At 46.7% G+C, this 20,114-nt stretch overlaps 2 protein-coding genes across 2 annotated transcripts in view; one reads left to right on the top strand and one right to left on the bottom strand.

The window, feature by feature from the left end:
• Positions 1-11,493, top strand: part of PARN (poly(A)-specific ribonuclease) — a 578,557-nt gene extending 567,064 nt beyond the window's left edge. Inside the window, exon 25 of the transcript XR_013760652.1 lies at positions 11,482-11,493. The gene's annotated coding sequence lies outside the window, so the exon portion shown is untranslated. The remainder of the gene's footprint in view (positions 1-11,481) is intronic.
• The window catches only part of LOC306649528 (zinc finger protein 638-like), a gene marked incomplete at both ends in the record, with an annotated part of 62,655 nt that continues 53,087 nt past the window's right edge, over positions 10,547-20,114 (bottom strand). The window contains 1 exon segment of the mRNA XM_079120536.1: positions 10,547-10,607. Coding sequence (XP_078976662.1) covers positions 10,547-10,607 — 61 coding nt within the window.

The raw sequence follows: 20,114 nt of genomic DNA, 5'->3' as shown, positions 1-20,114 counted from the left end.
ATCCACGTGACCGGCTGCACGCGTCCTCTGGGCAACTACTTGGAGCTCTGGTGCGGCCACTCGAGACCAAGCGACCCACCGCGCTTCTCCTCCAGGCAGCCCCCCTGTGTTCAGGAGCGGTCACTTTAAGTCCAAACAACTCACCAAATTGCCTCCTCCTCTGAGCAGCCGCCTGGAGCTCTAATGCAGTCACTGTGAGTCCAAACGACCCACCGCACTCCTCCTCCTCCACCTCCTCCTCCTCCGGGCAGGCCCCGGTGTTCAGAAGTGGTCGCTCTGAGTCCAAACACCTCGCCGCGCAGCTTCTCCTCTGGCAACCGCCTGTAGCTCTGGTGTAGTCTCTCCGAATCAAAGCGCCATGCTCCTCCTCCTCCTCCTCAGGGCAGGCCCCGGTGTTCTGAGTCCACACAGCTCTCCTCGCCGCTCCTCCCCTGGGCAGCCTCCGGAGCCCCGTGGTTGCTCCGAGTCCCAGTGCTGTGCTGAGCGGCCTCTTTTACAACGCTCCCAGTTGTCCGAGTTCACTGCTCCCTTGATGTCAAACTTTTGATAATTTTGTAGCATAAGTCAGGTAACTTTTTTTTTTTTAACTACAGAAGAGGAGATTTATTTTCTAAAGATTTGGAAGAATTTGTCCAGCTTTATGAACCTGGGGCCTTTATTCCTCCCTCCCTTCCTTCCTCTGTGGCAGATCTTCAATGTTGAAATTTCTTTCTTTTTTTTTTTTTGAAATTTCTTTTATGGTAATTGGTTTCTGAATTTTAAAATTTTGTCTTAGCCACATTTGATAATATATCTGAAAAACTGCATGTCATCTAGGATTGAAAATTTCATAGCACATGAAGTTGTCTGTTTTTATTTTTATTTTATTTTTTACAGACTGCATTTTGAGTCATTGTACACAAATGGGGTGCATCATTTCGTTTCTATGGTTGTGCACGATGTAGATTCACACCATTCGTGTAATCATACTTGTACATAGGGTCATGATGTCTGTCTCAGTCCACCATTTTTCATATACCCCCTCCCTCTCATTTCCCTCTACATAATCTAAAGTTCCTCCATTCTTTTCTCACCCCCCACCATTCTCCCCCATTATATATCATCATCCACTTATCAGGGAAAACATTTGGTCTTTTGGTTTTTGGGATTTACTTTTTTTACTTAGCATGATATTCTCTAATTGCATCCATTTATCTGCAAATGTTTTGATTTTTAAATCCTGGTGATACCCATTGTTATATCCTCCTTTCCATAATTGATGTTATTTGTGACATCTCCCTTTGTTTTTCTGAATCAGACTTGCTGGAGGTTTTCCCACTTTATGTGTCTTTTAAAAGACCCAACTTGTGATGTTGTAAGTCAATTCTAGGATTTTTTTCTATTTCTGTCTTAATTTTTTTCTCAATAACCTTTGACTCTATTTTCTTGTTCCTTCCTCAGATCGTTAGTTGAATATTTATTCTTACACAGTTTTTAAGCTTACAATTCTGGTGAATGAATTTACATAGTTGTGAGCATCCCTCGAAATACCACTTGGATTAATCACATACATTCCTGTTAATTTGGTTCTAAATATTTTGCAGCTGGGACTTAAATTTCTCATTTAACCCTTTAACTGAAGTGTCTTTAGGGCTCTGGGAATTCTCTTTTTAGTTGATTTATGATTATTCACAGTTTGGTTATTGCACTGCCATCAGTGTGAGATCAGTTCTTATGAAGTGTATTGAGACATCCTTTGTGGTTTAAATACAAGGTCATTTTGGGGTAAATATTTTATGTGCACTTGAAGAGAGTGTGTAACTTGTTGGGCTTTGACGGTCTTCTGTGGCTTGACCGCGACCTTTCATTTTCTGTGGAAACTGAAAACGGAGCTGCCATCTCTTTTGCCTATGGCTGAGAGCACCAACACACAGGGCCGCAGTCTGCAAGAACGTCTGAATGGCACAACCTCTGACTTTGGAACGGGCGGTGTGGCCCTGCCAGGTGGCTTGATTCTGCATGATGGCATTTTCTTGGCTGAGGCACCAGCTCAGATCCAGAGAGCAGGCATGGGCCTGTCACCCCAATGGGCTGTGTGCAGGGATTTGTTCAGTCCTCTGTGTGTCCGGTACCCGAGGGGAAGGGGCGTTGGCCGGTCCACTCTTGTGTGTGGATGAAGGACCCCTCTGGTGGCAGACTCCACAAGTCCAGTCTCCTCCACACCAGACTTTCCCAGCCAGGTGCTGGTGCTCGTCTCTTCTAATTTTGGGACCAGTCTGCTTCCCACTTCTACCCGGCCTGTCTGTGATGGACAGTTCGTTTTCTTTCAGCCTCCAGAATCTATGCTTGCTCAAGTCCAGTCCACCAAACATTTGCAAGTATGCTTAGTTTTCTGAATGTTTTAAAATATAATTCGTGGAAACTCTGATGTGCCAGGTGGCATTAATGTTCTAAGTTGGGCTCTGCAGTGGCCTGTTGCCACCCTCCTTTGCTGAGTGACTGTTTTTAACAGCTTGGTTGCAGTACAGTCAACATATAATAAACTGTTCTAATTTAAGGTGTGCCATCTGATATGTTTTTACATATGTCTGTACCTTGAAACCATCATCCTAGCTGGTGAATTTATTCAATAGCCTCCAAACATTTCCTCAGGCCTCTTGTGATCTTTCCCTGTGTGCTGGACACTCTGCCCTCCAGCCCCCTCCTGTGGTTCTCCTGCTTGAGTTAACCCTCATATCCATGCGCTGGTCAGTCTCCAGTTGAATTCTGAGGGACCCTCCACCCTCTGTCCAGGGAAGTGCACTCCCTATGGAGCTGACTTTGGCCTTGCTCTCCGCTGACACTCGATTTCATTTCCTGGACCCAGGGCTCTGCATCCCTGTGGCAGGGCCCGGAAACTCCAGTTAGTAAATGAAGCAACCAAGGGGGCTCACCTTGCTTATTTACCACCAGAAGACCGCTGTTCTGCATTGCTCCAAATCCAGCGTCCTCAAACTCTGGTTCACCTAAGGCAGGAGGAACAGCACGCACAGGATGGACAAAGCAGATGGAGGATCAGGAGGACATGGGGTTGGGGAGATGGGTAAGAGCCTGGTGAAAGTCACTTTCCTTATGCAATCAAATCTCATTCTAGGCAAGACCAGTACTACAGTGGCTCCCAGAGTTTGGTTCCACAGACTGACATAGTAACTTAAAAACATGTATAAATTCTTGGGTGACTTGCCAGACTCTTATTTTGTCAAATGAGGACATTAGATAGACAACTACTAACTTTGATCACCAGCACTTCATAAAAGAAATGACATTTTTACATCAAAAATGTTAGAAGACCCTTCATGATTGTCAGTCTAGCAATAGTGAAGAAGCACACTGCCCATATAGCTTTCTAATAACCACTTGGTATTCCTTACTTTCTGCTTTACACTGCAGACTTGTCTCACTGGCATTGTTCTCAGGGGCGTTTTGAGGACCAGGTTGAACTGAGCAGCAACTGAACCCACCATTTCTCTCTGCTTTCTCCTCACTGGTCTGTAAGAGACCTGGTGCCCTTCCTTCCCTCTGGAGGGTTTCCCACTGTGGCAGTCACTATTTCCATGCTCCTCCTCTTCCTGGATGCCTACAAGACTACATTTTCCAGCTTCCTGCTGCTGATATAACCATGTGACTGATTCCAGCCAGGGCTGGGAGTAGAAGAGTTATCCTCCCCCCGAGCTCCTTCCAGTCTCCTTTGTAGAGAAGCTTCTGCTGACATGGAGGTACCACAGAGGGAAGCAGCCACCACATGGAGGGCAGTAATTCTGGAATGCTGCCCAGCCAGTCTCCCAGCGGTCTTTGCAGGAGCAAGAGATAAATTTATGTAAAGCTCTGAGATTTTGGCATTTCTTGTTCCTGCAGCATAATGTGGTCTGCTCTGACCAATGGCAGCACCAGGACTTTACCAACTGGAGAAGACTGGCATCCTATTTTAATAATTACTGCATAGAAATAAATATCAGACCACAAAGAAAGCAAGTCTCAATTTCAATTTTGAATTTTTAACTTCAATTCTTTTGAACTTCCTTTCATTTGTTAATCATCTGGATTAAAATCTCATGAATTAGTTGAAGGATAAAAATTTAGCCTGGAATCCCCTTTCTTACTTCATCTGATGTGTTTTTCAAGCTTCTTTGTTTTGGGGCATTCTGGAGAATCTAGATAAATTATTCACTCTTGTATTTTCCCCAGGGTCTTGTTCTTCTCAAGCTCCTGTTCCATAAGGTGCCAGGTAAATACAGCATGATTCGTTATTTTTGGTTGTGTTCATAGAGTGCCATTGACAGCTCTCTAGTTAACTTTATCTGAGCAAGCCGCCAAGTTCATTTGCATATTTTAAAAAGTAAATTGTTGATTACTAGTCATTCGTTCTTAAGGTCTTTATGGTGCAGCTAGGGAAATACTGGTCCCCGGTGATAAGAGATGAATGAGGGCAGATGTGCCTGAATTTCAGGATGCCCCAGAGCCACGCAGAAGACTTTAGGTTTCTTTCTGAAGATAGTAGCTGTGTCCTCACATTCTCATTAGTGCAGGCCACTGGAAAGAGAGTGCCTTTTGTCATTGGTTTGAAGGAGTTCTGAGACTTGCCTGAGTTAACTGGATCTACTGGGCTGGATACCTACAGTGGAGTTTCTGGCTAGAGGAAAAGAATTGTGCTTATTGACCAGGCCTGAGACACATGCTTACTCTTGAACCGATCATTTGGGGCAGAAGTCAGCAAGCCACAGTCCATGGGCAACCTGCCCCTTTTTGTTAATAAAGCTTTATTGAGATATATCTACATCCATTCATTTAGAACATTGTGGCTGCTTTGGCACCACAGTAGGAGCTGAGTGGGTTGAAACAGACCATATGACCTGCAAAGTCTGAAATATTTACTATCTGGCCCTTTTTGGGAAAGAGTTTGTCACCCCAAGAGCTACGGGTGTGTGGGTTTGCTAGGGCTGTCATAATGAACCACAGAACAAATGGATTGAACAAGAGAAATTAATTTTCTTCCAATTCTGGGGGCTAGAAATCTGAGACCACAGTGCCAGCAAGATTGATTTCTTCCGGGACTGTCTGTCTTGGAGGGGTCTCCTCTCTGCATTTTCGTGTGGTCTTTCTTCTGTGTATGTTTGGGTCTTCATCTCTTTCTATAAAGACCATAGTCATTGGGTTTGGCCCAACCTCAGATCTTACCAGACTTCGATACTTGCTTAATGACCCCCCTAGTCATATGCTGAAGTCCTCTGGGAATTCATGGGGCTTCGACCCATGAATTTCAAGGCTGAGTGAGGGGAGGTTGTTTTCAAGGTGCAGTAGAATGCCGGGGTGGGAAAAAATGTCCAGTGACATTACCGTTGCTTTATGTCTTCCAGAACAAAAAAAATGTGTGGGCTGACAGGAAAGACTTCTGAAGGAAAAATTCATGCTAGCCGGTGGGGGTGAACTGGCTTGCTGGAGAGATAATGAATCAAACAGCACATTAGAGGGAAAAAGCATGTACGCAATCTTCACTTGCAAAACAAAATAGCAAACCCCAAAGCCTCAGTGAGCCGCAAGCCTTCTGAAAAATGCAACTTTGAGCTCCTGTCTGTGAAAATTCTGTTACAGATCCTGGGAAAATAGAAAATGCACGAGATAAAGTGCTTGCAAGTAATCGTAGGTGTACAATTATGTGGATCTTTGCCAGGACCCAAGTTCTATAGTCTATGTTAGCAAATGAGCAAGGGTTCCTATAATGGCAGATGTGGAGGGGCATGCTGCCAAAAAGGAAAGGAGAAAGGGAAAAAGGTACAGTTGGATATGTCTGGGAAAAGACTTAGGGAATTTTTGGCTCAGAAAATGAAAAACGGGAATGACTCAGCTCCCAGAGATTTGTTTTCTTTAGTGGCTAAGAAGTAAATTGTCCAAATAGATTAGGAAGGAGCTAGTTCAGTGATTCTTAAAGGCTGTTCCCCAGAGCACCAGCTTTAGCTCCCTGAGACTTGGGAATGCAGGTTGTGGGCTTCACCTGAGGGTTGCCGAAATCAGGAACTTTGAGGACTGGGTCCAGCAATCTGCCTGGTACTGAGTGTTGCAGGTGACTCTAATGTGTCCTAAAGTTTGAAAAGCACTGAGTGAGTGAATTCATTCACTCAGAACAAAAGCTTTAAACTAGGGATTGCTGTATTGGTTAGGATAAAGTTCAGTTGTATACAAAAGAAAACAAGTGACTTAAATAAGGGAAATGTTTCTTCTTCTCATTTATAGAATATATGTATAGTTTAGAACTGATTAGGGTGGCTTGATGTTCATCAGAAATTCAGGCTTCATACAGTTTGCCCCATGAAAAGGTCAGCTTTCATGGTCAGAGTGCTTCATGGTGTGACATGGTTGCTGGGGTTCCTGAAATCACCTTAGCTCTTCCGGACAGGAATTAGGAGGCAAGGGAATAGGAAAAAGGTATATCCTGCAGCTGGGTCAGGCTTCTTTAACGAAATTCCCTGAAAAATCCACCAAACAACTTTTGCTCATAAAACACTGACTACCTCTAGTGGCATGTGAGGCCAGGAAGTACTCCTTTTCTAGTCACAGTGCCCCACCATGTAAAATTGGAGTTCTTACAGTAGAGAACAGAGGAAGAGAACGTCAGTAGGTGATTTAGCAGTCTTTCCTGTGGTTGCAGATTGACTCAGAGACTTTGCAAGCTGGGAGAGGGGATGTATCCAGGGACGGAAGGGCTTTCGTTTTAGGAAGATGGGGAGTCTTCTTCCTTTTCTCCCAGGGAGCTGGGAAGATTTAAACAGAGATCCAGGGGAGAGGTTTTTTGGGAGGACTGCAGCCCTGAGGTTGTGCAGCCGATTCAGAGCAGGGAGGAGGGCCCAGGAGAGGTCTTGCTTTGGCTCTAGACCGATGTCTTTAGATGCTTTTCCTTTTCCAACTTGAAGAAAAGTCCTATCTATGGGTACTTTAAACTTTTCTTTCTAATACTGAATGTTCCTTCTGTCAAAATAGTACTGGTGTGATGGTAGCGGTCTTGGGGGGAATGAGGAAAGTGCAAGAAGGAAAGAGAAGTGTTTTAGAACACGCAGATTACCGGACAACCAACCTGCACCCATGTACTGGTGAACATGTGCAATACACGCCTCTTATGGTACAAGGAATAATTCTAGATGGCACATAGAAATAACGTTAATTGCATAAAAAACTGTAAATAACTAAACTGGGAAGCATACTGTTTTGCCCTCCTACCCTTTCTTCTTTTTCCTCTCTGATACATGGATATGCTCTCTGCAGCTCGAGCAGCCATTTTGTGGCCATGAGGCAATATTGAAGATGGAGGTCTTATGTTGGGGGTAGACAACAGAAGTTAATGTCATGATGTGCATCTGTTTCTAGCCTCAACCTGTCTATACTGCTGGACTTTTTTCATGTGTGAGAAAAACATGTTTCTAATTTGTTTAAGTCATGATTATCTTTTAGGGATTTGTCACCTGCTGATGGACACGATTCCTAATTGAAGCAGAGACATCTTTCACTATTTAAAACTGTGATGTGCTTGTAGACAAAAGGTAGTCATTAATCACTATGGTAATTAATGTGAAAAACTGCAGTGTTTTCATTAAGGAGGAATTAAGCAGCAGCATTAAGCTAGTAATATCAACAATAGGCATTTGTAGGATGCTGTAAAGATAGCTGCAAACTGTCATTACCCTAATAGGATATGACACTCCTGCTGCAGGGGATCTGGGTGGCCGCTGTAGGATCCATGCTGCTCGATTTGCTAATTGTTTGAGCCAAATTTGGGCGAAGGTGTCAGTACCCAGGCTGCATTCTGTGCATAAAATAAGATCATTTCTTCAAACTGATGTGGTGCACCTCATTGTGAGGACCCAGTCATAGGAGCACCTCAGATCCCTGACCAAAGACACTGGGAGCAAGCAGGGGGTGGGGGAACTCGGGTCCAACCTCTGTGATCCAGTCGATCCTTTCCACCATGCGGAGGAGTTGGGCCCCAAAGTGACAATGGGTTTAAAAGGACGAGTGGCCTGCTTCCTGTCTGGCAAGGTGCCTCCCCTGCATTCTTCACAGGGTTCATACTTCTCAGAGGGGGTGTGTGTAAACAACAAAACAAAACAACCCTACCCTTTAGTATTCATAAAGCACAGATATAAATACAGGGAAAAACTCACGTAAAATACATTTGCGGTGATACCATTTTTGTGATGGAGGGGAGATGAGGAAAAAAGTCTTAAAAGGCTGCTTGGTGGGTGGTAATGAATGTGAGACTGGGCGGTCCTGGGGTGTCTGATGTGCAGTCACTCTGCTGCCCTGTCTTCCCCACTGATTGCACTCTGACCTTGCCCACACCCTTAGCTCTGGCCAGAGAACATCGGAGCTTGTACTGTGAGCAGAGGCTTGCGCTGTGCTTGTGGAGCTGGCTTGTCCTCCCGTGTTCTAGTGACCACCAGGCTACTGGTCCCTGAACTTGGGCTGTGACGTGAACTTGAACTGAACCCATGGCCTGGAGTGGAGGTGCGGAGGTTGACAGCCAGGATCAGTCACACCACGGCCAGCCCGCAGCCTTGTGAGCGTGCTGGTACCTTGACTGAACGTACAAAATTCGTCATGCAGTGTTCTTGTGGCAGTAGTAGACCGATTCATCTGGGGTTCCCTACAGTGGAGTCTTGATCTCTCAGATAATCAGCTCTGCTTTTAAAACTTGGTACACATTGCAACAGACTTGGCTAAGTTCTGCTTAAACTCCAGGGAGTTATTTTCTCAGACGTGTGAACTGCCTCCCAGCGTCCTGGCCTCTTCTTTCCAGCTCTGCTCTGGATTTATTTTGTGGCTGCCACTAATTAGGCTGAAGAGCACCGTCACTTCCTCAGGATGTTTGGAGGTTTCTGGCTTTGCTGGCTTCTTATTTATCTTGGGTGTGGGACTGCATGAGCTGTGGGTTAATAAGGGGGCTCAGTAATGTTTATAAATTAAATATAAGTTTTTACATTCATCAGTTAAGCATAATTTGGCAGGGTCTCTGTAAAGAGACCTTGCTGTGAGCAGGATGTCAAGTGAAAATTCATTCGCCAGACGCTTTTTTCTTAATGTCTGTCTTCGAAGGTATGTGAATACCCAGCGCAGACAACACTGTCCTGCCTCAGACATAATTGATGTCACTAGACAAAGCCACATCATAACTTCATTGAGAAGTCATTTTCTAGAAATTCTTCAAGGGAGTCACTGATGATGGTTTATTAGAAGAGTCATTATTTATCACAAAATTTTATGGCCTTAAAATATTATGTGTGCAGAAAAGAAAAATGTCATTAAAGTATATTATATTCAAAGAATGTGATCAGTGAATAGTCAGATGAACAAATGCATTTAAACCCTCCTCAGTGCAGCATGAGAGCAGGATTCATCGATTTCATACTCTTCTCCCCTGGGAAATGGTACTGGCTGTTATTCTGGGCACTTGTGATTCTGGATGTGGGCGACGAGCTTGGATTTGGCTCTTCTTCTGCCAAGGAGGACTGCCAGGAGGGAGAGTGGCCCTCTGACTGCCAAGTGCCTCTCGTGGGAGAGAAGTCTGCCTGAATGCTCCAGGGCGTGGCAGCGGGACCCATATCACAGCCACCATGCGGGGCTGGGCCACCCGTCTTGGGGCCCACCCAACCCTGCAGCATCATTGCTCTGGGCCAGGGTTGGGAGCAGGAGGTGATTGGCAGGGGAGCTCTTCAAGGGCTGATTTGAGAGCCAGGGCTGCACTTGAACCTTTGGGCTCAAGACACTTGGAATGAGATGCAGAGAATGTCTCGTTTATTGATCACCTAGTATCTCCGAGGCACCAGACAGGAATTCTTAGGTACATCATCTTATTCAGTCTGAATCCTTCTGAGAGTAGCTCTCATTTTATAGGTGAATCAGCTGAAGTTCGGAGAGGCAGAGCAGTTTGTGTGGTGCAAACAGAGGCGCAGAGCTGCTGTGAGAGAGCCAGGTGACCCACTCCCCTGAGGCTTGGGGGGATCTTGCCCCAGCTGCAGGCAGGGTGAGTGGCTTGAAGAGGTGCGCAGAAGTTGAACAGGCTCTGCCATCCTGAGGAAGGTTAGTCCCTGTTGGGAAGCAGCCGTGGAGATCTGGAGCCAACTAGAGTGACTTTGTGTCCCCAGAGAGCCAGCTGTTGACCATCTGCCACAACATCTCTGAAAAGCAGGTCTGTATAGACAGGAAGGATCCAGAGCAGAGCTGGAGAGTAATTCATCAATAAGTGGTATTTGAAATGTGCTAAGTCCTCGTGTAGCATCCATGAAGCAAGAGAAGTCTCTGTAATCGATTTCTGAACTCTGTCAACGGATCCTCTGTTTTTTTAAAAAATAATTCCAATGAGTCCAGAGTTTGTGGTAAAGGAAATCGACATGTATGATCCTTCAGGCACTAGAGGATGCAGCGGAGGGATTAGAATGGAGGTTATCACCCTCCATCCTTGCTGGTCCTACCCTGGGAGCTTCAGACTCAGCAGCTCTGCAGCGGGGGGCGGCTGGGAGTTTGCCTGAAAATCTCGGTGCTGCTACTGCTGCTGCTGCCGCTGGACAGGGACCACGCTCCCCGCTGGGAGCTGCTGCATCAGCCTGGGACCCACCCTGAAGCACTTTAGTGAGTGAGAGAGGCCGGGTCAAAAGGTGGGGAACGCCATGAAGGCTGAGGGAGGAGTGAAGAAAGTGCCCCATTTATTAAGCACCTACTGTGCACGGGACACTAATTGCAGTGCATTTTAGGTACAGTCACAGGTCACTCAGTGACAGGGATGTGTTCTGGGAAATGCATCAGTAGGTGAGGCTATCATTGTGCAGGCGTCCCAGAGGGTACTTACACTAACCTGGCTGATACAGCCTACTACGCACACATGTGTGCACGCCCAAACACAGGTCACATAGCGGATTGCTCCTGGGCTGCGGTAAAATAATTCACAGTCAAGAGGCGTGCTGGACAGGAGGCTGCTGCGGAATCACGTGGCACAAGCACAGCACACGTATACGAGTGCCACACCACCACTGTCGTCATGCACGGGCACAGCCGCACGTGTTGCACTCACGGGTGACTGGCAGCATCGCCGTAAGCTCATGAGCAGAGTCAGGCCGAGACGCTATGACAGCCACGTCACTGAAGGTGGGAATTTCCTGCCTCACTGTGATCTTGCTGGACCACTGTAGTACCTGTGGCTCATCACCAGTGTGGCGATGGCCGTGTAGCATTTCTTCTGACACTTTTCTCTTTTGTAAACGCATTGACAGAGATCATGCCATGGTAACAAGCAAGGGCACAGTTCCGGGAAAAGACTGGCCTCTCCACTGGGAACTGAGCGGCGATGCAGCAGAGGTCCAGGAGGAGAAGTTAGAGTTTCATTTTCCTCTTCATTCCTTAATTTGGAGAATAATGTCAAAAACTGTTGGAGACAGGCAGAGCACAGGGCAGAAGCTGAATGAATTTGCCCTGTTTTGAAAGTCAGCCGATGTCCCAGTGTTACCTGGTCCCAGGGTGCCCCTTCCCTGCATTGCAGGTGCTGCACAGAGCAGGGGCAGGAGGCTGGGAGGAGCTGTGTCGTGGGGCATACTGAGGAGCACCATTCCCAGTCACCCTACACTCGAGCCTTATGCTATTCCTTTTAATTTTCTCGGTGCTGTAATTGTAAGTGAAAAGCAATATTGCAACACATCCAATTATAACCAGATTCTCATCCCCCAGGACTCATTGAAGAGAAAAAAATGTATTTATGGCTGTGAGGAGCCATTAATCTCTGCACATACAGCTCCACACGTGTTTCCACAGCAGCTGCAAGAGAGGGCCTCTCTCCTCCCGTTTCTTTCTCCAGCAAGGCACTTCAGCGCTCAGCTGGGTGTTTTATTGTAAGTCAGACCCCAAATACTGGTTTGATCAGCACCTTGGTTAGGCTCCACTGGATCTTCTCTGGTCTCCTGTCCTGGGATCATCCATCCTTGGTCGTGGGATGACCCATTTGCACGAAACTTTGAGTCAAAACAGCATTCATTTGGGCAGAAGCAGTGAGGAGGTGAATTGTCCTTGGAAAATGGGAGAATGAAGCCTTTTGGGGCTTTGGCTGTGTGACTGATGGCCGTTTAGTATTCACAGGAGTCGACTTCCAGTCCCCCTGCTTTTTTCTGCCTTCATCTGGGCCGGCTCTTATCCGCACTCTTCCTGCTACTTACACACTCATGGCTGTACTAGCTGTCTTTTGCCATGTGGAGATGTCACCACAGACTCAGAGCTTACAGCAGCTTGTACTTGTTAGCTCACAGCTTCTCTGGTCAGCTTCTCTGGAGGTGTGCGACTGGGTCCTCTGCAAGGCTGTGGTCAGGTGCAGCCGGGACGTTCCATCCTAAGAGGAACTGGGAAGGGTCTGTTTCTAAGAGCACAGGCCATTGGCAGAATCGAGTTCCCGCTGTGGGAACTAAGGCTTCTGCATCTCACCCTGTTTCCAGAGGCCACCTGCAGCTCCTTTCGGGGTAGCTCCCAGCATGACCATTTATTCCTCCAAAGCCAGCCAACGGGAGGCTCCAGCAAGATGGGTGCTGCCTCTCGAGAGTGCCATCAGTGAATGAGGTGCATCCCATCAGCGTGAGCCACACTCTGTTGGCTAGAGGCAAGTCGCAGGCCATGCCCTTACTTAAGGGGAGGGAAAACACAGAGGTGTGATGGTCAGGAGGTGGGAGGACAGGGGCCATCCCCCAAGAATTTGTCTTCCACATCAACAGTCCTCAATAGCAATGGTAATAAAAATAGAAATAATAATAATAATAATGATTAGTTTTTGATGCCTACACCACATAGTAGCCTTCAAAGTATGGATTAGTATTTTCATTCTCATTTTAACCATTGAGAAGACTGGGAGTGAGGGACTGGGAGAAATCCACACATCTTTCAAGTCAGGGATGGCAAACTTCAAAGGCTGCAGGAACCAGCAGGGAATGATTCTAATGAACTGCAGGACCCGAACCTGTGTGAGGCCACTCCCGCTCTGCCCTGCTCATTGCCATTCATCAGATTTTAATTGAAGTGCCCAGTTTTTATAAAGCTGGTGGTTGATTAAACAACAGCAACAACAAGGTCCTGGTTGAAGTAAACACGTCTTAGGAGCAATTCATCCTATAGGCCACTAGCAGGTGATGTGGCAGTGGGTCTGAATCCAGGTTTGTTGTCCCATACTTGGCCGATTTGCTGGTGAGTTATGGAGACCCACCGAACATGGCTTACTCAGAAAAGGAAATTTATTAACTCCTGTAACTGGACAGGGTAGGACTTGGGGGTCCAACTGGATCTGGGGGCTTAGAGATATCATCCAGAATGTGTCTTTCCAACAACCCAGTTGAAAAATGGGCAAAGCACTTGAATAGATGTTTCTTCAGAGAAGAAATACGGATGGCCAGTGAGCACGTGAAAAGATGTTCAGTGTCATTAGTCAGTAGGAAATGCAAACCAAAACCATAATGAAACAATTGCACACCCACTAGGTCAACAGCAGCAGCAACAACAAAGTAAAACATGGTGAGATTGTGAAGAACTGGAAATCACTGTGCATTATTGATGGCAATGTGAAATTCAGTAGTAGCTGTGGAAGACAGATCGGTGGCTTCTCAGAAAGCTAAACAGAATTTCCATATGAACCACAAATTCTACTGTAGATATATACCCTGAGGAATTGAAAACAGGACTCATACAGATATTCACATACCACTGTTCATAGCTAAAAGGTAGAAATAACTAAGTGTCTATCAACAGATGGATGGATATACATGGCTTGTTATAGACATACAATGGAATATTACTTAACCACAAAAAGTAATGAAGTTCTAATACAGGTTAAAACATGGATGGTCCTTGTGTTGGTCAGCTTTTCATCACTAAGACAAAATACCTGAGAAAAACCAACTTACAGGAGGAAAGATTTATGTTGGCTATGATTTCCGAAGTTCCGATCTGTGGTTGGTTGGCTCCATTTGGCTTGGGGTAAAGCAGAACATCATGGTAGAAGGGCATGGTAGAGAAAAGCTGCTCACCTCATGGTAGCCAGGAAGGACAGGGAGAGAGGGTGAGAGGGAGGGAGGGAGAGGGAGAGAGAGAACACATGCACTCCCATGCAAGGTAGAGTTCAGGGACAAAATATAGTTCCCAAGGGAATACCCCCAATAACCTGCTCCCTTCAACTGAGTCCCACCTCCTGCACTGTCCACCACCTCCCAATAATGCCATCAGATTGTGAGTCCATCAGTGGATTAATCCATCGGTAAGATCAGAGCACTCATGAGCCAATCATTTACCCAAAAACCCTGTCTCTGAACACCCCAGCCTTTGGGGGGACACTTCAGATCCAGACCGTAACAGTCCTTAAAAACACTGATGAGTGAAATAAACCAACAAAAGGCCCAACATGGTGTAATTCCAACCATGAGGAATATTGAGATGGACTATTCATGGAGACAGTCCATCAGAGGCTCCCAAGGACCCGTGGGAGGGGCAGAACGGGGAGTTACTGTGTGCTGGTCGGTAGGTTCCCCTGGGGTGGTGAAAGTGCTGGCACTAGGCAGTAGTGATGGTGGCACAGCAAGGTGACAGCATTAAATGCCACTAAACTCTACACTTGAATTTTCTTATACAAAGAAAAAAAAATGTTTCTGTCCCCGCTAGGCTGTCTTCTGTAGTGACCTCCAACCGGGTTTCTGTCACTGGGGACAGGACGCTGTGAGCAGATCCAGGTCTGTGCTCTCTAGTGTCAGCAGCTCTAGTGGAAAGAGGTTGCTCCCGGGCATTCTGAACCGGTGTGTGGCATGGCCCCCGTGGCTGCGACTGGCTTCTCTTGCTTTACCCACACTTCCCAGGGCCAACACGTGGCCACCATGATGAGGTGTTCCAGAGGTGTCAGCGGCTGCTAAGTTGAGGATTGAGCACCGTTTTATGGAAGCCAGAGGGTGAAGTGGTTAACTTTGCCTGGGGAAGGTTTGTGGCAGGAGGGGAAAAAGGGGAGCCAATTCCAGATGTGAGGAAAGTGATAGACACCAAACAGTTGCAGCAGAAGGAGCGGGGGCCTCGTCATGGGGGTATGCAGGTGCACCACTGGAGGAGGGTCCTTGATAGGAGGCTGTCCTTGACAGGATTGAAGACTGCTGGTAAGAATGTCCATCTTCCGTGTATCTAAACGATATGCATATGATGATTTTGCTTTTTAACTTATCAAATATATTTGAAACTGTAGTCACTGATTTTCTATCATTACAGTTGAGAATCTGGGTCTCTTAAACCTTTTTGTTGACCTTCTTCCCCAAGCAGCTGTTTTCCAATTTTTATTGACTAGTCGGACTGGTCACTGTGAGGTCATTCACATTCCAGCCGAGTGGTGAGGGTGTGCTCCTGCCCGCCACACCCTCCCCTTTCCAGCTCCCATGAAGATTCTAAGCGTCGACTGTAGGGCAGGGCGTGCGGCAGCTGGGTGGTTCCATGCCCTGCACAGCTCTGGGAAGTGGTCTCTGTGGGGTTAGGCTTCTGCCACTCTGCTCTCCAGGAGATGATGTGCATCAGACCAGAGGCCACACGTGGGGCTGGGGACGAGGCAAACACGTCCATCGCTCAGAAGGAGCTCAGCACGCCCCACCTCCCTGCTGCCTCTCTGGGAGCCGCCAGAGGGAGCTGCCCCTGTCCTTCCTCATTCCCCTCAGAGACTAATCAGGCTTTGTTTCTCCAGGACTCTGAGGGCCATCTGCTCTGTCTGCTCATGGGCACCTTCCTTGGCTCCCTGGTGCCTCTGAAGCCATCCAGGCTTTTCTGAGTATCAGGAGCTCTGCCTCTTGACGAGTAACTCCTTCACTTGACCAGTCAGGGGCCATCCTGGTTACCCTTGCACCCATGTCTGGATTGGCTGGCAGGTGGGAAAGCCAGAGGGTCTGGAAGCGAGGCGGGTGCAGCTGGCGGGGAAGACACAATGGCGGATATGAAAAACATGGTTTTCTTCTTTCCACTGTGGCTCCCAGGACTCCATCCTCCTCCTGCTTCTCTAGGGCACCATTGGTTAAGACGAAGACCTCTGAGTTGGAGAGTAAGTGACTGGTCTGCTTAGACTACCTGGACATTGTTCAGCCAGTCAGTTCTGCAGTGAGGGGACCTTTGTGCTACACTCACTGGGTATGAAAAATTGCACAACAGGAACCGTAAGTTCATGGGGAAAATGTAGCTGGGGACCAAGCCCCACAGCTTCCTAAGGGATGCCTTAGCAAAAGGTGGAAATTCAGTAAATCCAGGAACATATGTGCATACATGATAAATAGTGAAAAAAATACATGAATACTTCAATAAATATGGCACTTTATCCTGAAAAAAACCTTAAGTTTTCTTGTGAAAATGAGTATTTGTAGCTAATAAATGATTTGAAGTGGTGGAAAGAGATTATCTGAAATCAGATGGAAATTTGTAATAGCAGATAAAGATGAACTCGTAACAGTGTACTGAAGTAGGTGGTAGATGTCTGGGGTTCTACACTGCTGAGTTCAGCTGAGTGCAGCATACTGTATTCAGTTAGTGTTCTCGTGGATAAAATTATGTGTAGAAAAGTGAACTTTGTCCTACACTCAAATTGCTCCCTATGATATTGGTCACACTGGAACAGTTCAGTAGAAGGATTATAGCAGAACTAACTGTACAGTTGCTCAAGGAAGTTGTTCAAGAACCAGGCTCCTGTCATCTTGTTCTGCAACTTTTTGTGTATGTGGTTTTTGTCCTCATGGTCTCAATGTGGCTGCTGTACTTCCAGGTGTTCTTTCTACGTTTCAGGAAGGAAGAAGAAAAGGTGAGGGGCAAAAGAACTCTTTTCCTTGAGAATTTTTGCTTTAGGAAGAGGCAGCTTCCCAGATGTCCATCTGTATCTCAAAACTGCATCACAGAACCATGCTGGGCTGTGAGGGAGTCTGAAGGTTAGTATTTTACCCAGGCACATTGCTGTTAACACTCAGGTCACCTGCAGGTAGATGTGTCAGGAGAGTTATAACAACAGGTCCATGTTCCAGAGATAGTACTGTTTAACAAATGTGTTCCCACTCGATTATCAGGACATACACCTGACCATAGAGCTAACCTGTCTTGGAAGCTTTAAGGAGACTGAAAAGCATCTGTCATATTTGAAGTTTGCTAACTGCCTAAGTGTTTCAGTATTTTAATTTATCCTTCATGGGAATACAGATACCCTTCAGTTTAATAAACTTTGCTTATCCAACAGTTGTGAGCCTGGCATTGTGCTGGGTACCGGGGACATAAAGATGATGATGGCAACGATGACAATGATGTTGATGTTAATGATGACAACTACTGCTGTGGACATGGATGACTGCAGTGACAGCGATGGTGACAGTGATGACCATGTCAACAGTGGTGATGGTGATGGTGGTGATGGTGATGGTGATGATGGTGATGGTGATAATGGTGATGATGGTGATGGTGATGATGGTGATGGTGATAATGGTGATGATGGTGGTGGTGGTGATGGTGATAATGGTGATAATGGTGATGGTGGTGATGGTGGTGATGGTGGTGATGATGGTGATGGTGGCAATGGTGACAATGGTGATGATGGTGGTGGTGGTGATGGTGATGATGGTGATGGTGATAATGGTGATGATGGTGATGGTGATGATGGTGATGGTGATGGTGGTGATGGTGATGGTGATGATGGTGATGGTGATAATGGTGATGATGGTGATGATGGTGATGGTGATAATGGTGATGATGGTGATGATGGTGATGGTGATAATGGTGATGATGGTGGTGGTGGTGATGGTGATGATGGTGATAATGGTGATGGTGGTGGTGGTGATGGTGGTGATGGTGGTGATGGTGATAATGGTGATAATGGTGATGAGGGTGATGGTGGTGATGGTGATGATGGTGATGGTGGTGATGGTGATGGTGATGATGGTGATGGTGATGGTGGTGGTGATGATGGTGATGGTGATGGTGGTGATGGTGATGGTGATGGTGGTGATGGTGATGGTGGTGATGGTGATGGTGATGGTGGTGATGGTGATGGTGATGATGGTGATGGTGATGGTGGTGATGGTGATGGTGATGGTGGTGGTGATGATGGTGATGGTGATGGTGGTGATGATGGTGATGGTGGTGATGGTGATAATGGTGATGATGGTGATGGTGGTGATGGTGGTGATGGTGATAATGGTGATGGTGGTGATGGTGATGATGGTGCTGGTGGTGATGGTGGTGATGGTGATAATGGTGATAATGGTGATGGTGGTGATGGTGATAATGGTGATAATGGTGATGATGGTGATGGTGATGGTGGTGATGGTGGTGATGGTGATGGTGGTGATGATGGTGATGGTGGTGATGATGGTGACGGTGGTGATGGTGATGGTGGTGATGGTGGTGATGGTGATGATGGTGGTGATGATGGTGATGGTGATGGTGGTGATGGTGGTGATGGTGATAATGGTGCTGGTGGTGATGGTGGTGATGGTGATAATGGTGATGATGGTGATGGTGGTGATGGTGATGATGGTGCTGGTGGTGATGGTGATAATGGTGATAATGGTGATGAGGGTGATGGTGGTGATGGTGATGATGGTGCTGGTGGTGATGGTGATGATGGTGATGGTGATGGTGGTGGTGATGATGGTGATGGTGATGATGGTGATGGTGATGGTGGTGGTGATGATGGTGATGGTGATGGTGGTGATGGTGGTGATGGTGGTGATGGTGATAATGGTGATAATGGTGATGAGGGTGATGATGGAAATGGTGATAATGGTGATGATGGTGATGGTGGTGATGGTGGTGATGATGGTGATGGTGATGATGATGATGGTGGTGATGGTGATGATGATGATGGTGGTGGTGATGATGATGGTGGTGATGATGATGGTGGTGATGGTGATGATGATGGTGATGGTGGTGGTGGTGATAATGGTGATGATGGTGATGATGGTGATGGTGGTGATGGTGGTGATGGTGATAATGGTGATAATGGTGCTGGTGGTGATGGTGGTGATGGTGATAATGGTGATGATGGTGATGGTGGTGATGGTGATGATGGTGCTGGTGGTGATGGTGGTGATGGTGATAATGGTGATGAGGGTGATGGTGGTGATGGTGATGATGGTGATGGTGGTGATGGTGATGGTGATGGTGGTGGTGATGATGGTCATGGTAGTGATGGTGATGGTGGTGATGGTGATGGTGATGATGGTGATGATGATGGTGATGGTGGTGATGGTGGTGATGGTGATATTGGTGATAATGGTGATGATGGTGATGGTGGTGATGGTGGTGATGATGGTGATGGTGATGATGATGGTGGTGATGGTGATGATGATGATGGTGGTGGTGATGATGATGGTGGTGATGATGATGGTGGTGATGGTGATGATGATGGTGATGGTGGTGGTGGTGGTAATGGTGATAATGGTGATGATGGTGATGATGGTGATGATGATGGTGGTGGTGGTGGTGGTGATGATGGTGATGATGGTGATGGTGATGGTGGTGATGGTGATGGTGGTGATGGTGATGATGGTGATGGTGATGGTGGTGATGGTGATGATGGTGATGGTGGTGATGATGATGGTGATGGTGATGATGATGGTAATGGTGATGATGGTGATGATGGTGATGGTGGTGATGGTGGTAATGGTGATAATGGTGATGATGGTGATGGTGGTGATGATGGTGGTGATGGTGATGGTGGTGATGATGGTAATGGTGATGATGGTGATGATGGTGATGGTGGTGATGGTGGTGATGATGGTGGTGATGGTGATAATGGTGATGATGATGATGGTGGTGGTGATGGTGGTGATGGTGACGACTACTCTTACTGAGCATTTGCGTCTGCTGAGCACCATTGTACGCACTTCACACATACTAGCTCATGGACTTCCCCTAACAACTCCAGGGTGTAGGCATCATCATTCCCCAAATTTATGAGGAACACCCTTCATAAGGCTTTAAGTAATGCACTGAATACCACTCAGCCTGGCAAGTGGCAGAGCCATGATTTGAATGCTCCTAACGTCTTTCAAACCTCTAAGGGGCTTGGCATTTCGTTTCAGAAGCGGGCACATAAGTAT

Source organism: Sciurus vulgaris (assembly GCF_902686455.1).
Source record: "Sciurus vulgaris genome assembly, chromosome: 18".
In the NCBI taxonomy this organism is placed as follows: Eukaryota; Metazoa; Chordata; class Mammalia; order Rodentia; family Sciuridae; genus Sciurus; species Sciurus vulgaris.
This window is presented reverse-complemented; position numbering and strand designations above follow the sequence as displayed.